General features: G+C 52.2%; 1 protein-coding gene across 1 annotated transcript in view; it reads left to right on the top strand.

Annotated features, from left to right (window-relative positions):
- Positions 1-22991, top strand: part of PTPRC (protein tyrosine phosphatase receptor type C) — a 36216-nt gene extending 13225 nt beyond the window's left edge. The window contains exons 6-23 of the mRNA XM_036016075.1: positions 25-133; positions 1138-1172; positions 1414-1523; positions 2459-2549; positions 2655-2731; positions 7132-7168; positions 7268-7365; positions 8532-8657; positions 10383-10540; positions 10755-10890; positions 12465-12614; positions 13610-13700; positions 14985-15118; positions 16347-16481; positions 17994-18116; positions 18379-18557; positions 20296-20431; positions 21793-22991. Of these exons, the coding sequence (XP_035871968.1) occupies positions 25-133; positions 1138-1172; positions 1414-1523; positions 2459-2549; positions 2655-2731; positions 7132-7168; positions 7268-7365; positions 8532-8657; positions 10383-10540; positions 10755-10890; positions 12465-12614; positions 13610-13700; positions 14985-15118; positions 16347-16481; positions 17994-18116; positions 18379-18557; positions 20296-20431; positions 21793-22068 (2201 nt within the window). The 3' untranslated portion in view covers positions 22069-22991. The remainder of the gene's footprint in view (positions 1-24; positions 134-1137; positions 1173-1413; positions 1524-2458; positions 2550-2654; positions 2732-7131; positions 7169-7267; positions 7366-8531; positions 8658-10382; positions 10541-10754; positions 10891-12464; positions 12615-13609; positions 13701-14984; positions 15119-16346; positions 16482-17993; positions 18117-18378; positions 18558-20295; positions 20432-21792) is intronic.
- The last annotated feature ends 2396 nt before the right edge of the window (positions 22992-25387 follow it).

Raw genomic sequence — 25387 nt, forward strand, 5'->3', positions numbered from 1 at the left:
TTCCTGTGCTATTTTCATTTCTAGATAATTCTAAAGCACTGATCGGGTTCCTGGTGTTCCTGATTCTTGTGACCACAGTGGCCCTGCTCATTGTCCTCTACAAAATCTATGACCTGCACAAGAAGAGATCCAGGTAAGCGCTGACTTCCAAAGAAACACAACAGTAACGATGACGGCGGTAGCAATGAGGGCACCAACCCGTGAGGTGGGGACAGAACCAGGACGGGAGGGGCAAGAGGCCAAGGCCGCACGGAGCCTAGGCCATCGTGGAACCGCGGGTCAAAGGTTTTCAGCCTGGCCTTTTCGGGTTACGTTAAATATCAGCATCTTCTACATTCACGGATCACGGTAGGGGCTTCTCGCAATAACAACCAGTGACGAGGGCGTGTGTCTGCCCTGCAGAGTGGGTCAGAGGGCTCCAGGAGCGACGACAGCAAAAGGAAGGAGAAACTACGTAGGGGAATGTATGTAGTCTCTTGGCCAGGGACAATTACGCTTCATGAAAAACAGGAGTTTTGTGTTTTTTTTATTTTCTTGAATTTCTTTTTTTAAAATTTTTTTAGATTTTATTTATTTTTAGGGAGGGAAGGGAGGGAGAAAGAGAGAGAGAGAGAAACATCAATGTGTGGTTGCTGGGGACCGTGGCCTGCAACCCAGGCATGTGCCCTGCCTGGGAATCGAACCTGCGACGCTTTGGTTCGCAGCCCGCGCTCCATCCACTGAGCTACGCCAGCCAGGGCGGAAAAAAAAAAACAGGAGTTTTAAAATAAAATCATTTAGTCATTTGTCTGAGACTAACAGACAGCCCTTGGTTTTCTTTTTCCCTCACTTTTCCTTTACGCTTTACTCCCCTCTTCTTCCATCATCTCCCTCATTCTTCTTTCTTCCTTCCTCCATGCCCCCTCCGCTCCCCTCCCCCTCCACTTCCCCTCCCCCCCAGTCCTCCTTCCCCTCCACTCCCCTTCCCCTTCACTTCCCCTTCCCCTTCCCCTTCCCCTTCCCTCCTGTTCTCTCTCTCCTCTCATTAACCTCCCGGCCTCCATCTCCTCCTTCCTATAATATACTTATCAACTATGAGTTAAATGCCAACTGAATTCCATGTTTAAGACTAGAAACTTACTTTTCTTATTTTCACAGCAATTTAGATGAACAACAGGAACTCGTTGAAAGGGGTAAGCATGCCTATTTTTTAACCGATGAATTACGCCACCCCCACAGTTGAATCCATTCATTGTAAACAAGAATTCCACACTTTTTATCTAACTTGGACCGCCTCTGTTGGTACTGCGACAAAGCTTAAATGTACTTGTTTGATCAGCGAGGAGTAAACCCAAGGGGTAAATGTAGTGACAGGAGAGTGAGCCTCTGAAAGACAGGGGTGACACTGGCCTTGACTCTTTAATCTGCTTAAAGATGATGAGAAACAGCTGATGAACGTGGACCCCATCCACGCCGACGTTTTGCTGGAAACGTACAAGAGAAAGATCGCGGACGAAGGGAGACTTTTCCTGGCCGAGTTCCAGGTGGGTGCTCTTCTTGGTACGCAAGGGGGGAGGTTACTCAATGATCCAGACACCCACCGGAAACTTGCCTTTATAATACGTCACACGCAGTATCGCGACGTCGCCAAAGCAGATCCCCGTAGCGGAAACCGACGGACCAGAGGAGAGACCCGCAGGACACGGGTCGATGTTCCACGGTGACGCTTCATTGTGTGCATACGCGTCACGAGATCGCGTCACAAAACCTGCTTGGCTGACTCTGTCCTGGGATTCTCAGTCATCATCCAACTCTGTGTTTTGTTTTTAGTCTTTGGGTTTTATATATGTATTTTATGAAATGTATTGGGGTGGCACATGGGTTTCGAGGGGACAGTCCTATGTTACATCGTCTGTAGATTGCACCGTGTTGACCGCCCAAGGTCAAGTCTCCTTCCGTCACCAGACATTTGACCTCTTCACCCTTAACTGCTCCCCACCCCTTCCCTCCGGTAACTACCACACTGTTGTCCGTGTCTATGCGTTTCTGTTTGTTTGCTCTTCCTCTTTTACATTTAAAGTGCAGTCGATGTACAATCATGTATTATTTTCAGGCGTCCGGCCCCTTGATCAGACAGTTGTGGAACGTACCCAGCGATCACCCCGGTCAAACTAGCACCCGTCCAACGCCATAGGTGGTGGTGGTGGCAATAGAACGGTGTTTCTGAATGACTCTCGAAGTGGTAGAACAATGCATGCTAGATTCCCTGTCACGGAGGATTTGTTCTCCGAGTGTGGAATTTAGTCTCTTTTTTTAGTGTGTTTTGCCTCATTCCTCCACGTTCATTTCAGTGGCCGCACGCAACTTGTCCGTCCGCACCAAAGAGGCAGGTTACAGCCTGCCGGTCCCCACCGCCGCTGGTGAGGCTGACGCGGCTCCCCGGAGCCCGCTGTGACCCCGGGGTCCTTGTGTCTTCCAGAGCATCCCTCGGGTGTTCAGCAAGTTCCCTATCAAGGAGGCCCGGAAGTCCTGTAACCAGAACAAGAACCGCTACGTGGACATCCTGCCCTGTAAGCGCCCCCCCCCCCCCCCCCGGCCGAGAGCGGGGTCTCCGCGTGGGCAGGCTGCGTGGGGATCCGCGGTCGCACTCACTGGCCTTCCCTTCCCGCGCACAGATGACTACAACCGCGTGGAGCTGTCGGAAGTAAACGGAGACCCGGGGTCCAACTACATCAACGCCAGCTACATCGACGTGAGTACGGTGCCCGCGGCGGGGCCACTGCACGGCTCCGGCACTTGCACTCCGTCCCTCCTGGTCGTGGCAAGGTTTTAGAGACGTCGCTAGGGACGGTTGGAAGTACGCCCGTGATGCCTCCGCTCCAAACAACAAAATCACTAATGTTTGCGAGAAGAGTTTCTTATTACTTGCTGTCGGTGCTGCGTGTGGCACCAGATTTTTCTCTGCAAACAAAGTGACACTAAGAATCAAAACGCTCCGGGGGCCCAGGGTGTTAGACTGGATGGTCTAGGCAGGGGCTTCTCATCGGAGCCCACGTTGGCGCCACCTGTGTGCGCTGTCATTGTACAGGTGGGCAGGGCGGGGGTGGGAGGGAAGCTCTGGGTATTTAGTCTTCCTGTCCTGGTTCGAGGGGGAAAGGCCTGAGCTGGGACTTGGGTCCCCGCTGCCCGACCCCACCCCACGGCGCTTCCAGGACGCGACACCGAGGTCCCAGACGCCCTCCTGACCCACATCACCTGCTCACTCCAGCCGTTCAAACACAAACCCCGTGCATGGGGATTTACCCAAAGTAGCTAAAAAGGGGGCTTACCGCATAACTGTTAGAGGAGCAATACATTACACACAATGCACATTTTTACAAAAAATCCATTTATAGAGAAACTGGAAAGAATGTTTCTTCCACCCACCCACCATTCCGCCCGCACCTTCCTCCACCAGCCGGTCTCGTACCCATCCAGCCCGAGTTCCTTTCTCCGTGGACATGAAAACTCTCAGATTCATCATTCCCTGCTTTATCCAAAAAATGTTAACATAACATTCACGCCTTTCTGGAGCATAATATACCTGAAACCTCCTACGTTGAATATACAGGGTCCGGCAGAAGTAACACCTGCTTGAGTGTGTTGGTAGGGTAATGACGTGGGTGTAATAATGTATAGTTTTCATTTAAACCTTTCACCTAAAATGTCATGTGGTGTGCTTGAGTGTGATGTTGTTATGTTATAGAATATCATACTTATGGTTTTCTAATAAGAGATTGGTCATTAAAGGGAACATTATTTGTGCCGGACCCTGTACATAATATCATTATGAAGAGTCACTTTTCTTTTTTTTTTTTTAAGATTGTGTTTATTCATTTTTAGAGAGGGAAGGGAGGGAGAAAGAGAGAGAGAGAGAAACATCAATGTGTGGTTGCTGGGGGCCGTGGCCTGCAACCCAGGCACGGGCCCTGACTGGGAATCGAACCTGCGACACTTTGGTTCGCAGCCCAAGCTCAATCCACCGAGCTACGCCAGCCAGAGCTAGAGGAGTCCCTTTTCTTAAAGAAGAAGGAATTCAAATTAAGGATTGTTTTTCTGTTTGTTTGTTTTGACCTCCTTGACTATACAAACTTTTAGTGGAGCAGAGGAAGCGGTCACATGACAAGGACATATTTGGTAACTCCAGCAGAGCACTGGTTCCCCAGGGCAAGCCGCGCAGGCGGGACGCGGGCGGCTAAAAACAACAGAAATGTCTTCTTCCCCGGCCCCGGCGGCCAGAGGCCCGAAACACAGGTGTCAGCGGAATTATGCTCCCTGTGACTTTTTGTTTTCACAAGAACTTAGTCTCTGGAGGGGAAAAACGCTCTATTTTCTATTCAAATATATATGTGGCGGTTGTACTATTGCTCACACTTAGTTTCTCCAGCAGAGCCGCGTGCCCCTGCCCGGTTTTGCACGCTGGCACGCCGCAGCCCCCCAGTAGCTGCCTGGTGAACCAGTGAATGTCGGAATCGCGCTGTGTCCGGCAAAGTTCAGGAAGTGACTGAGACTGATCGTGACATTTTTGTGGCCTGTGTGACTGGGCGTCGTCCTTTTTTTCTTTTTTTAATATACTTTATTGGTTATGCTATTACAGTTGTCCCATTCCCCCCCTTTATTCCCCTCCGCCCTGTATCCCCTCTCTCTCCAGCATTCCCCCCCCCCCGTAGTTCATGTCCGTGGGTCGTGCATATAAATTCTTTGGCTTCTTCATTTCCTGTACTATTCTTACCCTCTCCCTGTCTATTTTTTTCCTACCAATTGTGCTGCTTACTCCCTGTACCTTCCCCTCCTCCCTTTCTCCCACTCCCCCAGTGAGAACCCTCCAGGTGATCTCCATTTCTGTGGTTCTGTTCCTGTTCTAGTTGTTTGCTTAGTTTGTTTTGTATTTTTAGGTTTGGTTGTTGATAGTTGTGAGTTTGTTGTCATTTTACTGTTCATATTTTTTATCTTCTTCTTTTTCTTAGGTAAGTCCCTTCAACATCTCATATAATAAGGGTTTGGGGATGATGAACTCCTTTAACTTGATCTTATCTGGGAAGCACTTTATCTGCTTTTCCATTCTAAATGATAGCTTTACTGGGATGTAGGTCCCTGCCTTTCATGACTTGGAATACTTCTTTCCAGCCCCTTCTTGCCTGCAAGGTTTCTTTTGAGAAATCGGCCGATAGTCTTATGGGAACTCCTTTGTAGGTAACTGTCTCCTTATCTCTTGCTGCTTTTAAGATTCTCTCCTTCTCTTCCATCTTGGCAAATGTAATTATGATGTGCCTTGGTGTGCTTCTCCTTGGGTCCAACTTCTTTGGGGCCCTCTGAGCTTCCTGGACTTCCTGGAAGTCTATTTCCTTTGCCAGATCGGGGAAGTTCTCCTTCATCATAAAATAAGTTTTCAATTTCTTGCTCTTCCTCTTCTCCTTCTGGCACCCCTATGATTCAGATATTGGAACGTTTAAAGTTGTCTCAGAGGTTCCTAAGCCTCTCCTCATTTGTTTGTTTGTTTTGTTTGTTGTTGTTTTTTTTTAATTCTTATGTCTTCATTCTGTTGTGGTTGGATGTTTCTTTCTTCCTTCTGGTCCAAACCATTGATCTGAGTCCCAGTTTCCTTCCCATCACTGTTGGTTCCCTGTACCTTTTCCTTTATTTCCCTTTTCATAGCCTTCATTTTTCCTCTATCTTGCAACCATCCTCAACCATTGCTGTGAGCATCCTGATTACTAGTGTTTTGAACTGTGCATCTAACAGGTTGGCTAGCTGTTCATCAATTAGTTGTATTTTTTCCAGAGCTTTGATTTGTTCTTTCATTTGGGCCATACTTTTTTTTGGCTTGGCGTCCCTGTTACGTAGTGAGGGGCGGAGCCTTAGGTGTTGCCCAGGGCGGGGCACCCACGTTGCTGCGTTGTGACGTTGTCTGTGGGGGAGGGTCTGAGAGGGAACAGTGCCGCTTGCTCCACTCTCTGCCAGATTTCAGTCACTTCCCCCCGCTTCCCACAAGCAAAGTGGGCCCTTCTGGTTCTGACTTTCAGGTGGGTGGGCCTGTGTACGTTCTAGGACCCTGTGGGTCTCTCCAGTGAATTCTCCCGGGAGGCTGGGAGTTTCTCCTGCTGCCGCGGCAACCCCCACAGGTGTTTTCAGTCAGTGGTTTGAGGCTTTACTTCCCCCGGGTTGTGAGGGCTGTCCGCTCCCCAGTTGTTCCTCTCGGCTTGTCTGCACATGAGTGTGGGGCCGTCCGCTCTGCCGGCCGCCACCTCGCCTGGTCCACCAGCCACCACCTCGCCCATCCCGGTCCTCCAACTGCCACCGTGGTCCGTCTCCGCCCCTCCTACCGGTCTGGATGAATGCTGCTTCTTTAACTCCTTGGTTGTCGGACTTCCATACAGTTCGCTTTTCTGGTAGTTCTGGTTGCTTTTTGTTTTTAAACGTGTTGTTGTCCTTCTTTTGGTCGTGCGAGGAGGCGCGGTGTGTCCACCCACGCCTCCATCTTGTGGGTTTCATCTTGTGGCAGAGTTCGTCTCTCTGAAGGGCCCCCCTGACTGGTGAGGTGGACTGAAGGAATTTCGGGTAATTTGGAAGGAATTAGCCCAGGATCGAGCCTGCCTCTGCACCCCTTTTCCCCCTCGGTAGCAGGAGAGGGAGAGCCGACCTTTGCAGGTGATGAGAGGAGCATCACTGCATCACGTCTCTGGGTTGGAGTGTAGGTAGATGTGTGAGCCCAGGGGGACTTGTTAAAAGAAATGGAGTAAAAGTCCCCAAAGGCACCACCGTCTGGTCAGGAGGCCTGAGTCGTGGCAGGCGGTGCGGGTCCACTCCTGTGAACTGCTGTGCCGCCGCCTCCGGGAAGCTAGCCTGGCTTTCCCAAATCGTTCCGGGTGCAGGGCCAAGACCCATGGAGCCCTGAGGATGGTTTGGAAATGCCACCTGACCTGTTTAGCGTGGTCAAATGCCTGCTTGTGCGTCCCTCAATGCCCCCCCCCCCCCGCCCGTGATTGCAATGCCCGGGGAAGCCCACGGCCGAGAGGCAGTGGCTCTGGGTGACTGCCCTCCGCTCCCGATGGCAGCACAGGAGTCCCCGCGTGTCCCGTGAGTGACGTGTTCCTTTGTGTGTGTTTTGCACAGGGCTTCAAAGAACCCAGGAAGTACATCGCCGCACAAGGTAACCTCTCGGGCGGGCTGCTCAGTGTCCTTTCGAAACCTCGTTTCACAGCCTTTGAGAAAAGAGAGATTTCTGAGTTGGCATTGCTTCACCTCCCAGGTCCCCGGGACGAGACGGTTGGCGATTTCTGGAGGATGATCTGGGAGCAGAAAGCCACGGTGATCGTCATGGTCACCCGCTGCGAGGAGGGGAACAGGGTAAGGACCTGGGAGATTCCAAGAGCGGAAGCGGGGGTCGGGGAAGGACAGTGCCGGGGTGCACTCCCGAAAGCCGGGTACGTGTGCTTGACAACTAGGAGAGGCGGCTCCCTGTTTCAGTCAGCATGACACGCGACTGGCATTTTTCATGCATGTACGGAAATAAAATCTCCACACGCATACCTACATGTGCATGTGAATGAAGGTTAAACATTCCTGCTGGACTTACATTTGATTCCTATGTCTTTACAGTGTCGTTGTTAGTTCAGCACATTTCTCTTTTTTTTTTAAGATTTTATTTATTTATTTTTAGAGAGGGAAGGGGGGGAGAAAGAGAGAGAGAGAGAGAGATCAATGTGCAGTTGCTGGGGGTTGTGGCCTGCAACCCAGGCTTGTGCCCTGACTGGGAATCGAACCTGGGACACTTTGGTTCCCAGCCCGCACTCAATCCACTGAGCTACGCCAGCCAGGGCACACATTTCTCTTTTTAAAGAAGTTATTTATATATTCATAGAGAGAGGGGAAAGGACAGAGAAAGAGAGGGAGAGAAACATTGATGCGAGACAGAAACATTGGTCAGAAACATCGACCAGTGCCCCTTGTCCCCACCGGACTGGGGACCAAACCCACAGCCCAGGCCGGCGCCCTGACTGGGAGTCGAACCGGTGACGTTTTGCCATGCAGGATGACACCCAACTCACTGAGCCACAGGGGTCAGGGCGGGCTCTGCACATCTCTGTGAGCCGATGTCACACGTGCTTGTGAATACTTGAGACAGACCTGACCTCGGACGGAGGGGTGGTCGCTTCTGTAACGTGACTCTAAGCAGGAGGAAAGCCTCCCCACGGCCCAGCACAGAAGGAGCCACCGGCCGCCGCATCACTTTGCTGGCCACCGAGCGTGCCCCCCTCATTGGCAGCCAACCTGGGCAGAGCCCCCCGCCCCCCGAGAAGCAGTGGGAAGCTCGACCTTGGACCTGGTCTGGCACGCGGAAGCTGCCTGAGGCTCCCATCCTAGGGTGTGCACGGATTTAAGAAAGAACAGACAAGTGTTTCGAGAATGTCTGTGACTTAGCTTGTATCCGAATATTTTCGTGTAAAGAACGCGTGATAAACACGTATGGTTAAGCGGGAAGCTGGAATCACCGGTGGCTTTTTAAACGACAGAACAAGTGTGCAGAGTACTGGCCGTCCATGGGCGACGGCGCCCGGGAGTACGGCGACATCCTGGTGAGGATCAGCGAGCACAAAACCTGCCCGGATTACATCATCCAGAAGTTCAGCATCACCAACGTGAGTGTGTCTCCCTGCCCCTCTTGAGTGTGCGTGCTCTCTGCCCAGAAACGCAGTGATGGGGGATGCAGGGTGAGAAGTCAGACTGTGCTTGGGAGACGTGGTTTTTCATGGCCTGCAGGAGGAAACGGCGGGTGGGAAGAGTATCGAGAGCCGGCAGGGTCGAGATAAGTCTCCGGTGAAAGGAGGGTTGGCTCGAGTCACATCAGAGCTGTTTGTGGCGCTGGCTCAGGAGGCACCAGGCAGGGCTCATGAAATGTGCCGAATCGGTGGTTGACTTCCCGAGTGATACAGTGGTCTGTGTTCCCAGTGGGCTTATGGCCAATATGGGGAGAATACCTGTACATAAGGCATGACTAGAGATTACTGCAAAAAGCACAAAGTTCTGTGCAGGAGACATGCGATGTTTAATTCGGAAAACTGCCGGTGTGTCCTCACCGGTAACTGAAAGTGGAGGTCTCCGCACCTGTGTGTGCTTCCACTACGGAAGGCCCAGGGCAGGCAGGTTTGCAGACAGAAAGCTGGTCGGCGATTGCTCGGGACCGAGGGGGTGGGTCCAAGCAGACTTTTCGGGTGACAGCTAAGCAGTGGGGTTTTTTTTTATTGTTGGGGACGGTGGGAAATACCCTGTAATTGGGTAGTGGTGATGATTTTACAACTCTGTCAATATAATAAAAAAAGTTTCCACTTTAAAGGAATGAGCTATGGTACGTGGAGAATATCTAAATCAACCTTAAAAACAGAGGTCTTTCCAGAGCAGGTTGAAATTCTCTCTAAATGTCACTTATTGAAGAAGGGTTTTCAGTACTCTAAATGATATTTCCTTATGGTCCAGATAGATCTTCTGCAATAAAAACAAACCATGAATTGTGTATTTACCCCAGGGTCTCCCCAGGTTTCCGTGGTCTCACTAATCGTCACACCCACGGATGGCTGTGGGAGAATCCCACCAGTGGCCCGTGGCTGGACAAGTCACGAGGGCCCAGCCCGTAGACACGGGGGATGTGTAGAGGTCAATGCCAGTCTGGTTGCCTCGACCAGTCGGACGTCCCCATTCTTGGGCCACTTACTTCCTGTGAGAAACGTGCAACCAGCCGAGTTCTGTGGTTCCGTCCATTACGGGAACACAGGTGGTCCCCTCCCCACCTGGTCGGAGAACCGTGAATTCCGCGTCTCCTCGCGGTGCCTTGGAACAGGGACCAACCTGAGCTGTAATCTGGGCGACTGTCCCTGGTTCTCTGCCCACGGTTGACATTTCTAAGATGAGGGGGCCCCGGAAACAGAGTTGGACCCCACCATTTGCCAGGCTTCCTGCACAGGACAGGCGTCCTGCGCACTGGCCCGCTGGGCAGAAGTATTTCTGTCGGCCGTGAGGGGGGCCATCTCTTGTCGTGCCCATCCCCCGGCCCCGTGTCCCTGTGTGTCCCTGCGTGTGCGTGTGTGTGCGTGCGTGTGTGTGGCGTGGTGGCAGGAAAGTTCCTAGCGGTCTCAGCGGCACTCACGTACCCCACTTGGCTTCCTGGTAAGTCGCTGCCCCCTGGCCAGTGCGTGCCAGTCATGCACGACACCGTGGTGACCGCTGTTCGTCATGGAAGAAGATGTAGCTGCCGCGGAAAACACGTGCAGGGGGACTTATTCGCGCGGGTCGCCCCTTCCTCTTAGTTGTGTCGGGTAGTTGGTTTCGGAGAAAGAACAGACCGAAAGGTCATGTGATCTCTCGACTAGAAAAAAGAGAAGACGGCGGGCAGGGAGGTCACTCACATCCAGTTCACCAGCTGGCCGGACCACGGCGTGCCCGAGGACCCCCACCTGCTGCTCAAGCTGCGGAGGAGGGTGAACGCCTTCAGCAACTTCTTCAGCGGCCCCATTGTGGTGCACTGCAGGTGAGGGCGCCGGCCGGCCGCGGGCCTCGGGCCCCGGCCCTCCGGGGGAGGGGGGGCGCCTCCCACAGGCAGCGGCTGCGCTGGGGGCGGTCTGCGCGGAGAGACTCGTCCTCCCTCCTCTGCTCTGTCCCCCCACCCTGTGTCGGCTTTTCCACACCTGGTCCCTCCATGACCGTGACCATGACCTGACTTGCTGCCGCGCTTCCGTCCCCAGCGCGGGCGTGGGGCGCACCGGCACCTACATCGGCATCGACGCCATGCTGGAGGGCCTGGAGGCCGAGAACAAGGTGGACGTGTACGGCTACGTGGTCAAGCTGCGGCGGCAGCGGTGCCTCATGGTGCAAGTGGAGGTCCGTTCGCGCTCGCCCCTCTGGCTGCGGCTCCCTGGCGTGGGTTTCTGGGGGTGGGACTGGGGGTCGTCAAGGAAACCCAGACGCTTCTCAGTCTCAACCAGGGGGCGAAAATCATTTTCATTTTAACTCCTGACAGCTAGAGCGTGCGCTAAGCTCCAACCCCAGAAGCATATACATTTGTGGCTGAACGTACGGTAGAAGAAGGATGACTTAAAAAATATATTTTTAATAGTGTAATACCACCTCCCCATACCATATTAGGAAAAGGATAAAAATACTGAAATTCCATTTGGCAGCATCTTGTAAGGCTAAACTAAGGCACAGAGCAGTACCGTGGTGAAGAGCTTGCTCTCTGAACCAGACTCCAGTGTTCTGACCTGGCGCCTGATTCCCAGTCCCGCGCATCCTTTTAAAAGTTGTCATGTACCCGCTCCTCCGTTAAGGCATCTGTGCCGTGGGGGTAGTGGTGGGGCTCACCCGACAGTTAGGGCAAAAGGTGACCCGAGTGGGGCACTTAGACAGGTGCCCAGCACATGCCTGGAGCCAGTCATTGTTAAGTGGTGGCTTTTAGTGACAACGCCCACCCTTGACCCCTCAACCCCACGGGCCCTGGGGATCCCCAGGGAAGCACTTACGAGGTGCGCAGTAAGAAACGCGAGCTGGGGTGCTCGCTGCATTCCAGGGCGTTAGGGTAGCAAAGACATGGAGACACCCAAGATGCCTGTCGGCTGAGAAACAGACGCGCAAAATGCGGTCACGTGGCCTCTCTGGGAACCCGCCGTGCCGACGTGGCAAGGAGTAACCTAGGTCACCGTGCGTGTGGTGAGAACCCAGATGAACACAGAGAGTGAATCAAGTCACTGGTAAAACAGGATGCAACCAATGTCATTTTTAAGGAAACACAAAAATGCACAATGCTTACAGGCACGTAGCTATTAGTGTAGAAGTATAAAAACTGATTGCTCACCAGAGGGGAAAAAAATTATTTTATGTGGAAAAACACACAGAATTGAAGGGCACAGCCAAACTCAGGGGACCAGAGGCTTGAACTTGATCAGAAACGTGTCTCCTACTTTAAAATGGTGGATTTAAATACAATAAAGTTTGGGGTTTCTGAGTTTGGCGTACTGCATTTTAAAAAAATAAATTTCTCTGTTTTACAAAGTTTTGGAAAACTTCTAAAAAATGTGTTCCGTGGAATATAAACTTCCTTGTTACTCTCCAAGATGTGAAAGTTATTAGTGTTGTGTTAGTGATTTGGCTTGATGACTCCAGCGTAGTCACTGGAAGACATAACAGACACATAGTTTTTTAATTATTTAATTTTTTAATTATATTTTTTAAAATTAGCAAGCTATTTTTTTTTCTGGAAAGAAACTCGGAGGTGAAACTCGCTCACACTCCTAAGAACCATGAGAACCACCTCTCCGAATCTTTAACCACTAGAGATAACTCGCTTCCGTACGTCATCCCGATATGAGCAAAATGACGGGACTAAGCGCTTTATTCAAACGTGACTTTTACGACTGTAGGCTCTCGGTTAACCGCCCGTGTTTTCCCTGAAATCGCAGGCGCAGTACATCCTCATCCACCAGGCCTTGGTGGAGTACAATCAGTTCGGGGAGACGGAGGTGAGCCTGGCCGAGCTGCACCAGTACCTGTCCAACCTGAAGAAGCGGGACCCGCCAAGCGAGCCCTCTCCGCTGGAGGCCGAGTTCCAGGTACCACAGCGACGGCCGTGACGGCAGCGCTTACAGACGCCGGTCGCCGCGTGCAGTTTCCCGGGGCCGCGGGGATCACACGGCTATTTCGTAGGCGTGCTTACACGGGGACGCCTGCCTCTGTGGCCAGGGTTTTAACCCTGCCCATTAAGCGGGTTGGAGATGAAGGTTAGCAGTCACGGCACAGAGCCACCACGCCGGCCCGCCAAGGGCAGCGTGGCATCCAGCCCTAAAAACGCACCTGGTTCTGGTTTGCAAAGGAAGTCGTTAGAGGGCTTTATGGCTCCTTCGGAAGTGGGGCTGGCCGCAGCTGAAGACGGAAACGGGGAGAAAGACGTGTGTCCCGGCCCATTTACGGGGCAATTACTCTGAAAGCCGCCGCACGACGCAGTTCCCGGAGATTCCGGAGTGCTGGCGCGGTCGCCTCCGAATGGCTCGCTTCTCACAACACACGTCCTGTAACTCCCCCCTCACCTGTGATGCCCAGTTTCCCGAACTCTTCTGGAAACGGCCCAGGGGGTCCATTCAGAGGGGTTCACCCACCGGGAATGTGCTTTTAATCAGATGCGGGATCGCTGAGGGTTGTGGCTCCGAGGGGGGCCCAGGGTCAGGGGTGCTGTGACCACGGGCCACGCAACCCCCGTGGACTGCCCTGCAGGGGAGGAGAGGGCAGAGCAGCCTTGTAAGTCTCCTCGTGGGCTTCTCGCTCTTTCAGCTGATAAGTCAGCCCCATTCAGCACAAGGAGGGCGTGTGGGTCTGTCTTATAATCGTGTGTATTTAGTCCACACTTACCGTGTCAAACGTACTAAATGCTGGAGCAACTCACAGAGACAATTCAGAGGCAAACTTCAAAATTGTGGATGACGGGGAATGTATGTACATTTCCTAAAACTTGACGAAAAACAACATTTCTGGAGGCCCCCCCCCCCAAAGCTCGGAGCCAGTACACGCATGTGTGAAGGCGTTCCCCGTTCTCTTTGGTTCCCGCCCCCAGAGACTCCCCACGTACCGGGGCTGGAGGACGCAGCACACCGGAAACCAGGAAGAGAACAAGAGCAAAAACAGGATCTCTTCCGTCATTCCATGTAGGTAGTTCACGTTATCTTATTTTTGTTGTGTCCGATCACCTCGGGCTCCTGTGGCTTTGTTTCACGGAAGACACACAGGTGATCTGGGAGCCAGTTTCCGGTGCTGGGTTGGTGTAGAGAGCCGTCGGTGGACTATTTAAAACCGGGTTAAGGCCAACGCTTTGGCCCAGACACTCACGGAGGACGTGGGAGGACAGACTGTCCTCCGTGTTTTCTTTTTACCACTCATTTCAGGACAGGGCCGTGGGAGGGGGGCCCTCTGGCACCGGGAGAGGAGGAGCCGGGTCCTCTCCTCGAGTCCCTCCCGGCCTCTCGGGGTTTCAGTCTTCTCTCCAGGCCGCACACGGACAGCAGGGGCCACACACGGACAGCAGGGGCCGCACACTTCCGTTCCCTTTCGGGCTTCCCTTCCCCCCTCCTTATCTCAGGGGGGTGAAAGCAGGTGACGAGGTCTCTGCAGCCTGCCCACCGTTCCGTCCCACAGACCAGAGCACACGCGGCTTTCAGGACTCGAACTCTGCTGTGTGAGCGAGTCACAGACCCACACCCAGGACGGCTGTCCCTTCATCCCGATGGGCACACTAAAGTTCCCCTGCACAGAGTAGAGCCCCGGCTAACAGACTAGATAGCCAGATCAATCAGATCAGTGCACGCTGACCTAGCTCATTTCTGGAGAATCCTTTACAAACTCTCCACAGCAGTTTAAAATATGAAATCGACAGTCATGAAGCTAATGAGATCATTTGATCAGGCCATTACATTTTACAAATTGAGATACTGAGGAATTATGGGCTGCATGTTTTCATTAATAATTTCTTGGAAATACTGGTTTCATTAAAATGTTACTTAAGAGTTAATAGAATGCAATAGAAAATAAGTTCTTACCTCAGCGATGTATGTTACTAACATATACATATTTTTTAATTTATATCAAGCAGAATGCTAATATTCCCGGGAACGCTAAAGCGTAGGCATCAAAGACCGAATACTCTCATGGAGAGTTACGATACCTATTTGTCCTTTAATACTGAAGTGTGTCCCACGCGCGTTTCCGGAACGCTCCCGGGCCCTCCTCCTTCTGAGCCTTCTCTGGGGCGACCCGCTAACCTGCAAGCGCCAAGCTACCCCAGGACTCCTGCCCTGTCAATCAATGCATTGGCGTGACGTCACCCCTAGAGCGCTCCCCGGTTGCCGCGTGGCGATGGGGCCCAGCGGTGCGCGCTGGAGGGGCGCTGGGGGCGCTGGCGGGGCGCTCACCGCTGCTTCGCTCGCTCCGTGCAGATGACTTCAACCGAGTGCAGCTCAGGCACGAGCTGGACTTCAGCAAGGAGAGCGAGCAGGAGTCGGACGAGTCCTCGGACGACGACAGCGACGCGGACGAGAACAGCGGATACATCAACGCCTCCTTCGTGACGGTGCGTGCGCGCCCCTGTCCCCAGAGCGCGGGTCCAGCCCGCAAACTGCCCCCGGGGCCGCCAAGGCCGCTCTTAAGTAATTTTACAACAGAATGGGGAGCGTGGCCGTGACCACGTGCTGACAGACTCGGAAGTTTCCGTTCTCTTTTCTTCTGTAAAGTTTATTCTTTTTATTGAATTTATTGGGGTGACGTTGGTTAGTAAAACGATATAGGTTTCCATTTTGAATGCTATACTTTCACTAACTGAAAGACAAAGGTATTTAAATGAAATCCACCAAGTCGATGCAAAACAAGACAGTGCTATTAGTTGCTGTTTAGGATGCAGACAACTGTAATCATATTAATTTGAAAAATAACATTTGATCAAAATACAGGTGTTTGGAAATGTTTCTATTTACTCACACATCCAAGTTGTGAGTCAATTCAGATTTGAGTGTTTGTGCATTTACAAACTTTTTTTAAGACTTTATTTATTTATTTTCAGAGAGGGAAGGGAGGGAGGAAGAGAGAGAGAGAGAAACATCAAAGTGCGGTTGCTGGGGGCCGTGGCCTGCAACCCAGGCATGTGCCCTGACTGGGAATCGAACCTGTGACACTTTGGTTCGCAGCCCACGCTCAATCCACTGAGCTATGCCAGCCACGGCCATTTACAAACTTTTAATTCAGATGATCTGAGCTATCAGGTGAGCCTGTGCCACATGCCCTTGTTTTTCAGTAGACTGAAAATTCAAACGAGAAACCTTTAGTCACTCAACAAACACTTTCCACACACATTCTAGGTATGTACTAGGTTGGCTTTATTTCCTTTGCAGATTTTCCCAAAACACACATTCACAAAAGATTAATGTAACGATGAGCTGTCATAAGAATGTATAGGCAGCAATGAAGTAGAAGCATGATGAAGATAATCTGAAAGGCGAATGCAATTGCCTTTTTCAATCCTATTCACCTTTCTAGAAAATAAGACGTTTTTGGAAGGGATACCTTGGTAGTTTTGGAAGACGTGTTTTCAACGAGACTTGACAGCACTGGCCAAGCACCCCCGCCAACTAGACAAGGATGTTCTGTACAGACACCCCCTTGTTTCTCGGGCCTCCGAATCCCCGTGTTTTTGTGGAAAAACACCGCTATCGACATTAAGCGGCCGCATGCCCAGATGGTGCTGTCAGCACCCGCCGCTCTGCCCGGGTGGCGGTGGTGACGAGAGCCACTTTTTGTCTCTAAAGAGCTACTGGAAGCCGGAGGTGATGATCGCCGCCCAGGGGCCGCTGAAGGAGACCACCGGGGACTTCTGGAAGATGGTCCTCCAGAGGAAAGTCAAGGTTATCGTGATGCTGACAGACCTGAACAACGGAGGCCAGGTGTGCACGTTGGACAGTCTTTTATTTTCACCTGTCTGTCGTAAAATACCGCTCTCCACCTGTGGGTGACGCACTTGGTTGCGACACCCAAGTCCCGGTGCCACCCGCCCCCCCCGCCCCTGCCGTACAGTTTCATGTGTTGGTGGGGACCCTCCGCCGTCCACGAGGTGGCTCCCAGCATCGCATCTGGGTGCGGAGTCCCCAGTCCTGCCGGCCGCCCCCAGAGCATCTGAGGCGGGCCAGCCAGGGTCGCCTCGCTGAACCAACAAGCGGCAGCCCCATTCCCCTTGTTTCCTTCAACGCAAAAACCAGACTCCTCAGTCTACCATTTAAGTCCCTCCATGATCTGGCCCTCGTCTAGCTCTCCACTTTCCTGCTGTGTTCTCATTTTCTGTGCTCCCCACTCTGCTCCGCTCCCCACTCCAGAGGAGCAGGCTGGTCGACAGAACCCTAACACTCCACGTGCACCTGCCCCCCCGGCCAGACCAACCAACACCCCGGTCTTCTCCCAGACCCTCTCCCCAGTGTGGCCTTACTCTGCCTTCCTGGTGTCCCCATTGGTGGACTTATTGGCATAAACTTCCACAGTTGGAGGTGAATCTGCGATCTGACTTGATCTTCTGCCCAATGCCCACAATGCGCCCTGGACTCTGTCCCTCCTCCCGAGTCACCAAAACCGCCCCGCCTGTTTGCCCCCACGCACTGTATCGGACACACCCGGTGAAGCTTATTGAGTGAATGGCCCCGTGAGCATGTGATTCTATCGTATGCCTCCTCTTTCTCTCTTTTTTTTCCTGGTCCCCTACCCTGGACATACAAAGTTATTTTTTCACCTTTATTTTTTCCCTTTGTTTTCCAAAAAGAGATGCATGTTTATATTTGCAGCCATCTCCTCCTCCGTCTCAGTGGGGGAGGCCGGGGGACAGAACGGGGTGCGGGCAGGAATGCCTGGCGTGCGCAGCCACTGCGGGCGGTAGTTGCTGGAGACCCGTCTGCAGGCAGGACACACCCTTGGGACTCAGCTGCTCTCCAGGCTGGTCCTTTAGACAGATGCTCAGTCGGCTTCTGCGGAGCCACCAGTGGGGCTGGTCCCCCAGCTGCAGGGACAGAGCTGCAAAGATGCAGGACTTCCCTCAGGGGCCGTGGGAGGGGCAGGGAGACCGAAGCTGTCGCGGGGCCACGCCCCCCAGCGGCTCAGCCTGTGACCTGCGGGGAGGTGGCAGCAGGGTGTGGGCGGGAGGAAGGAGTCTCAAAGACCCTCCGCAGAGGTGACAGGGCTGCTCCCAGGGCGCCCTGGTCCCCTTGGTCATTCCCAGGTTCCCTCGATCCTCACGAGGAAACACCCGAGGTATCGTTGAATGGATACCCTCAGACCTGAAGCAGATGTCAGAGTCTCACGGGCAGCCTGCGGTTCTGGAATGCAGTTAGCAATTTCCATGCGACGATAGGGCGGAGGGGGCGGGGCAGCGAACGCACGCGTGGACAGGCCATGTCCTGTGCTCTCCCGTCCAGGAGGCCTGCGCCCAGTACTGGGGAGAAGGCAAGCAGACGCACGGAGACGTGGAGGTCCACCTGAAAGACACCGCCCAGTCTTCCGCGTACACCCTCCGCATCTTCGAGCTGAGACACTCCAAGGTACCGGGACGCCTCCGGGGCGTGTCTCTTGGGCGTAAACACTCCGGTGTAAAAGTCGACATAGATTAGTCCACGAAAGCAAAGCCACTGCCTGTAGAGTGTTTTGAGTGTCTAGAGTGGTGTGGCTACAGAGCCATACCTGCAGAATGAAATGTTTGAATGATTTAAGCCCCAGAACCTGTGGAGAAAACATGGCTACCCACCCGGGGGTCTGCTGGGCTGGCCCTCACCCGAGCCCGTGTCCCCTTCCCCCCGGTTGCAGCGGAAAGAGCCCCAGACCGTGTACCAGTACCAGTTCCGGCACTGGAGGCCGGCCGAGCTGCCGGCGGAGCCCAAGGAGCTGGTGTCCATGATCCAGGCCCTCAAGCAGAAGCTGCTCACCAGGGGCCCGGCCGACGGGCACAGACACCACAAGAACGTGCCCCTGCTGGTGCACTGCAGGTGGGTGCGGCGGGCGGGCGTGCACCCCCCAAAGGCATGTCCCCCTCTCGGCTTCCCGTTCCCTCTACTCATCCCAGCGGGCGAGGGGCCCAGCCCCGGGAAGAGCCTGCTAGCAGGGAGTCCGTCGGCGACTCTCTGTTACGTCCGACCGCGTAACTATTATAGAAATATTCTTTTTTTTCTTTTTTTAAAAGATTTTATTTATTTATTTCTAGAGAGGGAAGGGAGAAAGAGAGAGAGAGAGAAACATCAATGTGCGGTTGCTGGGGGCCATGGCCTGCAACCCAGGCGTGTGCCCTTGTGGGAATCGAACCTGCGACACTTTGGTTCACAGCCCGTGCTCAATCCACTGAGCTACGCCAGCCAGGGGACATAGAAATATTCTTAGTAGCCATGATGACATCACGGTGTAGCAATTCTAGGCTGTGAATCCCTTAGCGCCAGTGTCACGGCGCCGTCGAGTCCCTGGCGCCTCCCCAACACTGACCCTGGAGTGCCGCCTGTCCCGGACGAGTGACTGGCTGGAGGGAAGGCCGTGTGAACAGGCAGGTGGGCGGGGCGTCTGGTTTAGGCTGATGCGCGTCAGTCCCCTGAGAAGCGCCAACAGAATCCGGAGGACTGGGGGCTTTGTCTGCAGCGAACATGGGATGCGTATTGACTGACGTCTTAATTCTTCGTGGCTTCGATTTGAAAGCCACCAGTTGATTTTCTAAACTGACCTGTGAGGCAGAGATTTTGACAATAAATGATTCTCCCTCTCACTCGTGAGCTACGCAGACCCTTAGCTTTCGTCTGCACCTGAGGCCCATGTACCCACCTCAGATAAGGGATTTTGGACGAAAGGAGGAGGCGGCACACCGGGAACCGTTTCCGTGAAAGTAGCACCGTGAACGAGACACGTGGATCCAGGGTCCAGTGCGGTGCTCTCAGAATTCTTCAGGAGGCCTCCTCATTGTGGTTAGAATGGCATAGTCTAGAATCGAGCCCTTAGAGATGCTTTTTGCCATTTATTTGCGTTTCCAAGGTGACGTGGCTATGGAGCGGAAGCTGTAGAAATGCAGTTTAGGGAATAAAACAGCGTGTTTGTCCCAGGATGCGGCCGAACCCCAGGGACATGCTCCTGAGTTGTGTGCAGCAATAAGCAACGCTGCCAGTGGTAAATTCTTTAAGGGAGATCTTTAGAATCACGGAACATACCTCTTATAGGCGAGCAAATCATTTCGTTGCCCTCTTTGTAATGAGTCATCCCACCAGATTCGTTTTTCTGTGGACGCGGAGGTGTGGACGCTGGTGAAAAGCAGCAGAGAGGCAGAGCGAGGCGGAGAAGGCAGGGGGTCTGGTCACCGACAAAATGCCAGGTCCAGGGCTTCTGGCCGCGTCCGTGTCTGGCTGTGACTTTATGTCCCCAAAGACTGGCGTCCTCACCCATCAAACGGCACCATCCCACTCATCCTGTCAACTTCGGATGTAAATTAAAGTGCATGATACTCTGAAAAGCACTGAACAGAACGAAAGTGTATTTTTCAGCCTGAGACAGATAGGTTTTGAACTGTGGGATGATTATATTTTCCCCCAAAACGTACTGAGCATAAATACTAGGCTCTTGAGAGATTAGGATAAAACAACGCGATGAGCACGTGGTGGCGGAGAGCACATTCTGTCTCCCTTTCGACGTGTGGCCCGCTGTCCCCGTTCCCTGTGAACACGGAGCAGCCTTGAACCCCGTGTCCCCCTGCAGAGACGGCTCCCAGCAGACGGGGGTGTTCTGCGCCCTGCTGAGCCTGCTGGAGAGCGCGGAGACCGAGGGCACGGTGGACGTGTTCCAGGTGGTGAAGGCCCTGCGCAAGGCCCGGCCGGCCGTGGTGCCCACGTTCGTAAGTCCGCCTCCCCTTCGCTTCCGGCGCGTTTCCCAGGGCTGGTTGGGCAGTCCCTGCCCCTCCCTCCTCTGGGGTTCTTTCTCCCACTGCACACGCGGATTCACGTTGAATGGTTGTCCGCGTAAGAGACCCAACTAGAGTTGGAGGCTCTTTGTCACGACTGAGCAGGAAGACCATTTATTTAAATGCTCTGAATCCCGCCCCCTCCCCTGTTTAAAAAAAAAATATTTATGTTTAGAGAGAGGGCAAGGGGGAGAGAGAGAAGGAGAGAATCATCAGTGTGTGGTTGCCTGCCTCCCCAGGGCCCCCCTACTGGGGACCTGGCCCGAAACCCAGGCCTGTGCCCCAACTGGGAATCGAACTGGCGACCTTTTGCTTTGCAGGCCAGTGCTCAGTCCACTGAGCTGCACCAGCCAGGGCTCCCTCCTTCCATCTTCTCTCCGTTTGTGCGTTTCCAGAAGAACGGCAGTGAGGAAGTAGACCTCTCCGGGCCCAGGCTCGGGCCCGGCCTGACCTGCCTCCCTCTACATTTAATGCACCAGACGAGGCCGGAGGCCAGCTCAGGCTTGGGGGCGGGGAAAGGGGCTCTGCTCCTCTGTTGAGGGGGGGGCCTGCTCAGCCATGTGGCACAGAGGCGTGGGGACAGAGAGGGCGGTCCGTGCGGCATTTCCGTGCTCCATCTGCACGTGCCCTTGATAAGTGGTGGTAACCACAGATGACTGTCTGGGAATTAACTCGTGACTGGTCATTCGTTAATTAGCACACTAACCCGCTCCCGAAAATACAGGCAGCGTTTAACTGTTTGACACCGAGCTCACGTGTGTCAATTGTCCGAGTGTGCTGAGGGCCCACCGTGTCCTCCTGCCGATGAGAGACCCCGGTTTGGGGTGGAGGAAAGGCACATGTTCCGCAGGGTGGTGAGCGACGTGGCAGAGACGGGATAAGGGGCACCTGGATAAGGTCACAGGTTAACCTGTGGGCATCAGGGTGGGCTTCCTGGAGGAGGGGGCTCTGCTGCTAGGTCACGTGTGGGGGCTAGCCAAGAGGTTAGGTGCAAAACCTGGCATCTCGGGCCAGCTGGTGTCGTGCGGGAAGGTGTGGGAGTGAGACGGCGCGGCCCGCGCGGCCCACCCGTCCGGTGAGGCTCCCGGGTCCAGTTGGAGGAGCCCCCTGCAGCCCCCGCACCACACTGTCCAGACAGGGAGCCTGGGAAACACATGGAAGACCAGGTTTCTGGGACCCAGGGGTTCCGTGAGGGCCCAGGGCTTTCCCGCTCCTTCTCGTCGGCCGTCCAACCCCAGGAGCACCCCCCCACACACACACCCACACCCCGAATTCTCGCCTCTCCCCTCCCCCAGGAGCAGTACCAGTTCCTGTACGACGTCATCGCCAGCACCTACCCGGCCCAGACCCGGCAAGTGAAGAAGCACGCCAGCCAAGAAGATAAGGTTGAGTTTGATAACGAGGTGGACCAAAGCAAACAGGAGGCTAATTCCGTGTGTGCGCTGGGCACCCCAGAGAAGAGCCAGGATGGGGGCCCAGAGGCGGGGGGCCCCAAACCCGCCGGTGGCCCCGAGGAGCCAGAACCTTCCGCCAACGGCCCGGCGAGCCCAGCCATGACCGCGAGCACATAGGAACGGCCACAGTGGGGGCAGCTCAGAACCTTCCATGAAATGTCATTTCTGTTTTTCTACAAGTAGGGTCCACATACAGCGGATTAACCAGGTGAAGGGGGAACGACTTTTCGGGCAAGCTTCTGGTTTTTTTTTACTGTGGAAAATATTTAAGACCCTTTTGTACAGCCTCATGCTTATTTTAAAAGTTTGCCTATCACTCAGCAAAAAAATAACTTTGTAACCTTTCCATGTGGGTTTGGGTGTGCCCCTGACAGAGGGGGGATGCGGATTTCAAGTGAGTCTAAGAGCTCTTGAAAACTTTCGCCTTTTTGTTTGGGTTTTTTTCTTTTTTGAGAAGAAGAACAAGGAAATGTTTTTACTGGAAGCATGCACTTAAAGCATCCTATTTCCTGAAATCACAAATCGCGTGTGAGCCGTGGGGGACGGCCGTGTGCGTTCCGGGGACCCACCACCAGGGGTCCTCCCTGCCCCAGCCACACCCGTCTCCCCGGGCCCTGTTCCACCGCTGGAGATAGACAGGAAGTAGTAAGTGAGCATGCAGTTCCTTCAAGAAAGCCAGCCAAATTAACGTTTGGAAACCTTATACTCCATATGTTAGCATTTAGTGCAGTCTCCTTTCAAGCTTATTTAATCTAATTTAAAAATTTCAAGCCAGCCTATCTTGGTATCTTTACGTGGTGTTTACATTTTGCATCCGGGGTTATTCTTTGTACGATATGTGACATTCATTGCTTGATACTTCTGACCCGAAATTATGTGTTTGTTAGGACTGAATTTAAATAAACATCTTTAAACAAGTGCAGCCTATATTAAATCCATAGAATAAAAATAGAATCGTGCAAATGTATGTGTGCTAAATATTTACATGTGAAACTGAATACAGCTGTTTTTGTGGAATAAAACATTGATATGAGACCTAAGATTTTGCATATGTGTATTCTCCATGTTAAAGGTTCTCTGAAGCGCTTGCACTTTGAATATTTCACATGCCTAGACCACTTTTCCCAGGAACCTGCACCAAGAACCGTGACTAAATGTAACCACTGTCTTCTCTTGTGCATAGAACAGTGTGCCATGTGTCCATAAGTGAACTATATAAGCACACAATAAAGTACAAATGTTATACAATTAACATTTCTAGAACAATGGTACAGGTCTCAATTGTAAAGAAATACAGTTTAATAATTGTTTAGGTTCTAGGAAAACATCAAGGACAATGTTATTTTTCAAGAAATACAGAAAACTTACTGAGTTGTGCGTCAGCTCGTACGCTAGTCACACTGCTTTCAGGCTCGGTTTTCTGTGTCTTCACTCTCCGGTTTTATGAATCCTGGGAAAATTTGTATTACATTTGACACGGTCTTATATTAGGTTCCTGGCCGGTTCTAAATGTCTGTTTTAACCACACACCAGCTATTGCTTGTCCTCCAACTCACCTTCATCTGGTGTGCATCTTTCTAAGTCTTCATTATACATACAAAATTAGCAATTATTCCTTACATTATGGCTTAGTGCCTTGTGAACATACCCTTTGGAGCGAAGCGAGTGTCTCATTTGTGGTGTTTCCTCACTATCTCTTTCCTGAGAAGAGGGGGTTGGGAATCATCAGTGATGAGCTGAGGAACACCAGAGGGAGTTAAGTTTTTATGTCTCTCGTTAGCCGTTCCAGCTCCGTGCCTCGGTTTCTCCCGCCGAAACGGGACCAGCTGCCGTTCACTGGGCGGTGTCGTTAAAGTGTACAGTTAGTTCTCATGTCCAGCAGACTGGAGTGTGTGTGTCTCTTTATCTGTGAGCTGCTTGGAGACACAAAATGCGAAAGTCCTACATGTTGAAGAATCTGCAATAAAGATTTTATTCAGAGGATTTCAGCTGCAAGTGACTTCTGCCGCATGTGGGGGCCGTGTGTCCCAGCTGGGGGTTTTCCACCGGAGTCTGTCTGCTCCAGAAGGCACAAAGGATACAATACGTACAGAGCCGTGGTGGTTGCTGGTCGTGTAGGAGCAGGCTGGGAAAATGTTTCTCTTCTGCAGAGCAGTTGTGGTTGAGGGAGGAACAGCGGTGGGACCGAAGGCCTGTTAACACTGAGCAAGCATCTACTAATCAGAACCAGTCAGTGCTAATCAATGGGGTCCACTGCACGAGATCATGGAATTACATGCCTATGACCTTCATCTTCAAAGAGAAAACAACATGTAAACCACAGGCCCATGTCTGTCACTGTGAGTTGCGTTCCTAGCTAATCTGTCACGAGACAACAAAAGATTCATTTTCTAAAGTCTGGCACTGCCGTCGTAATCCCAGGACCTAGCTGGGAAAATGAAGCAAAAAGTTGCAGCTTAATAGAGCCTGGTCCGTTTCAGAGATAAAGCTTGCATTCCATTGTCTATTTGCTGGGCAGAAACGGACCATGTTACGATTCTTTTAAAGGTTATGTTAGTTTTGATATCAGAGTTCATCAGGACTACAAGATGCATTTAGTGTTCTCGTAATTCACGTCCCAACCCATCCATTTCTTTTGTGTGTGTAGGACACAGTAAGAAAACAGTTAATGTTTGTACAAATGTTCATTTTAAACCAAACATCTTTTCCAAGTACATAGTTGTAGAAAAGAGAGATACATTTTACTGTTTCTTTGCCAGGATAAAGCTGCATGACGTGATTAGCTGAATATCTTTGCCATGATAATTGTAAAAGCGTAAGCTTCTCCTTAGAACTCATACAGTGAAGTTTTCAGACCAGTTTTTGTTTTTTCCTCTGAAAACATTGACTGAGAAGTTTGTTCTTGCTTATAGCTAACTAGGATTGAGTTTCATTTTAACTTATACTGGGGATTGGTCACAAATGTCTCAGCACTGTGTCAGTTACTGAAGTGGCTGTGGTTGGCCTGGCTGGATGCCGCATTTCTCCAGATGCACCTTCAGATGCACAACTTCAAAGGCAAAGAGTGTCTGTTGAGACGAGCATAAAAGGCTGGGCTTTCATCCTCTGATACACATTTTAGCACTAGAACAATCCAAAAGTTCTTCAAAGAGACATTCAACATTGGGGTTGTTCATTTCCTCTCTCAAGTGAAAAGATTCCGCCGAGGGTCCATTTTCTATAATCATTCCCTGAAACCTCTTTATGTTACTTTTACATTTTCTTGGTTCAATACTAATGCCATCAAAGGCTGTGCATCCTGTCTCCTTATTTATAAACAAAAGCCTAATTATTATTTTAATAGCCAACATTTATTGAGGCAAGATGGACTTGGCCATCAGATCTCCCATCATGCCTCACGCATTGCGGCAGGTAACAGCTCGGAGCAGGTAGCTGT

This window comes from Phyllostomus discolor, chromosome 15, assembly GCF_004126475.2.
Source record: "Phyllostomus discolor isolate MPI-MPIP mPhyDis1 chromosome 15, mPhyDis1.pri.v3, whole genome shotgun sequence".
NCBI lineage: Eukaryota > Metazoa > Chordata > Mammalia > Chiroptera > Phyllostomidae > Phyllostomus > Phyllostomus discolor.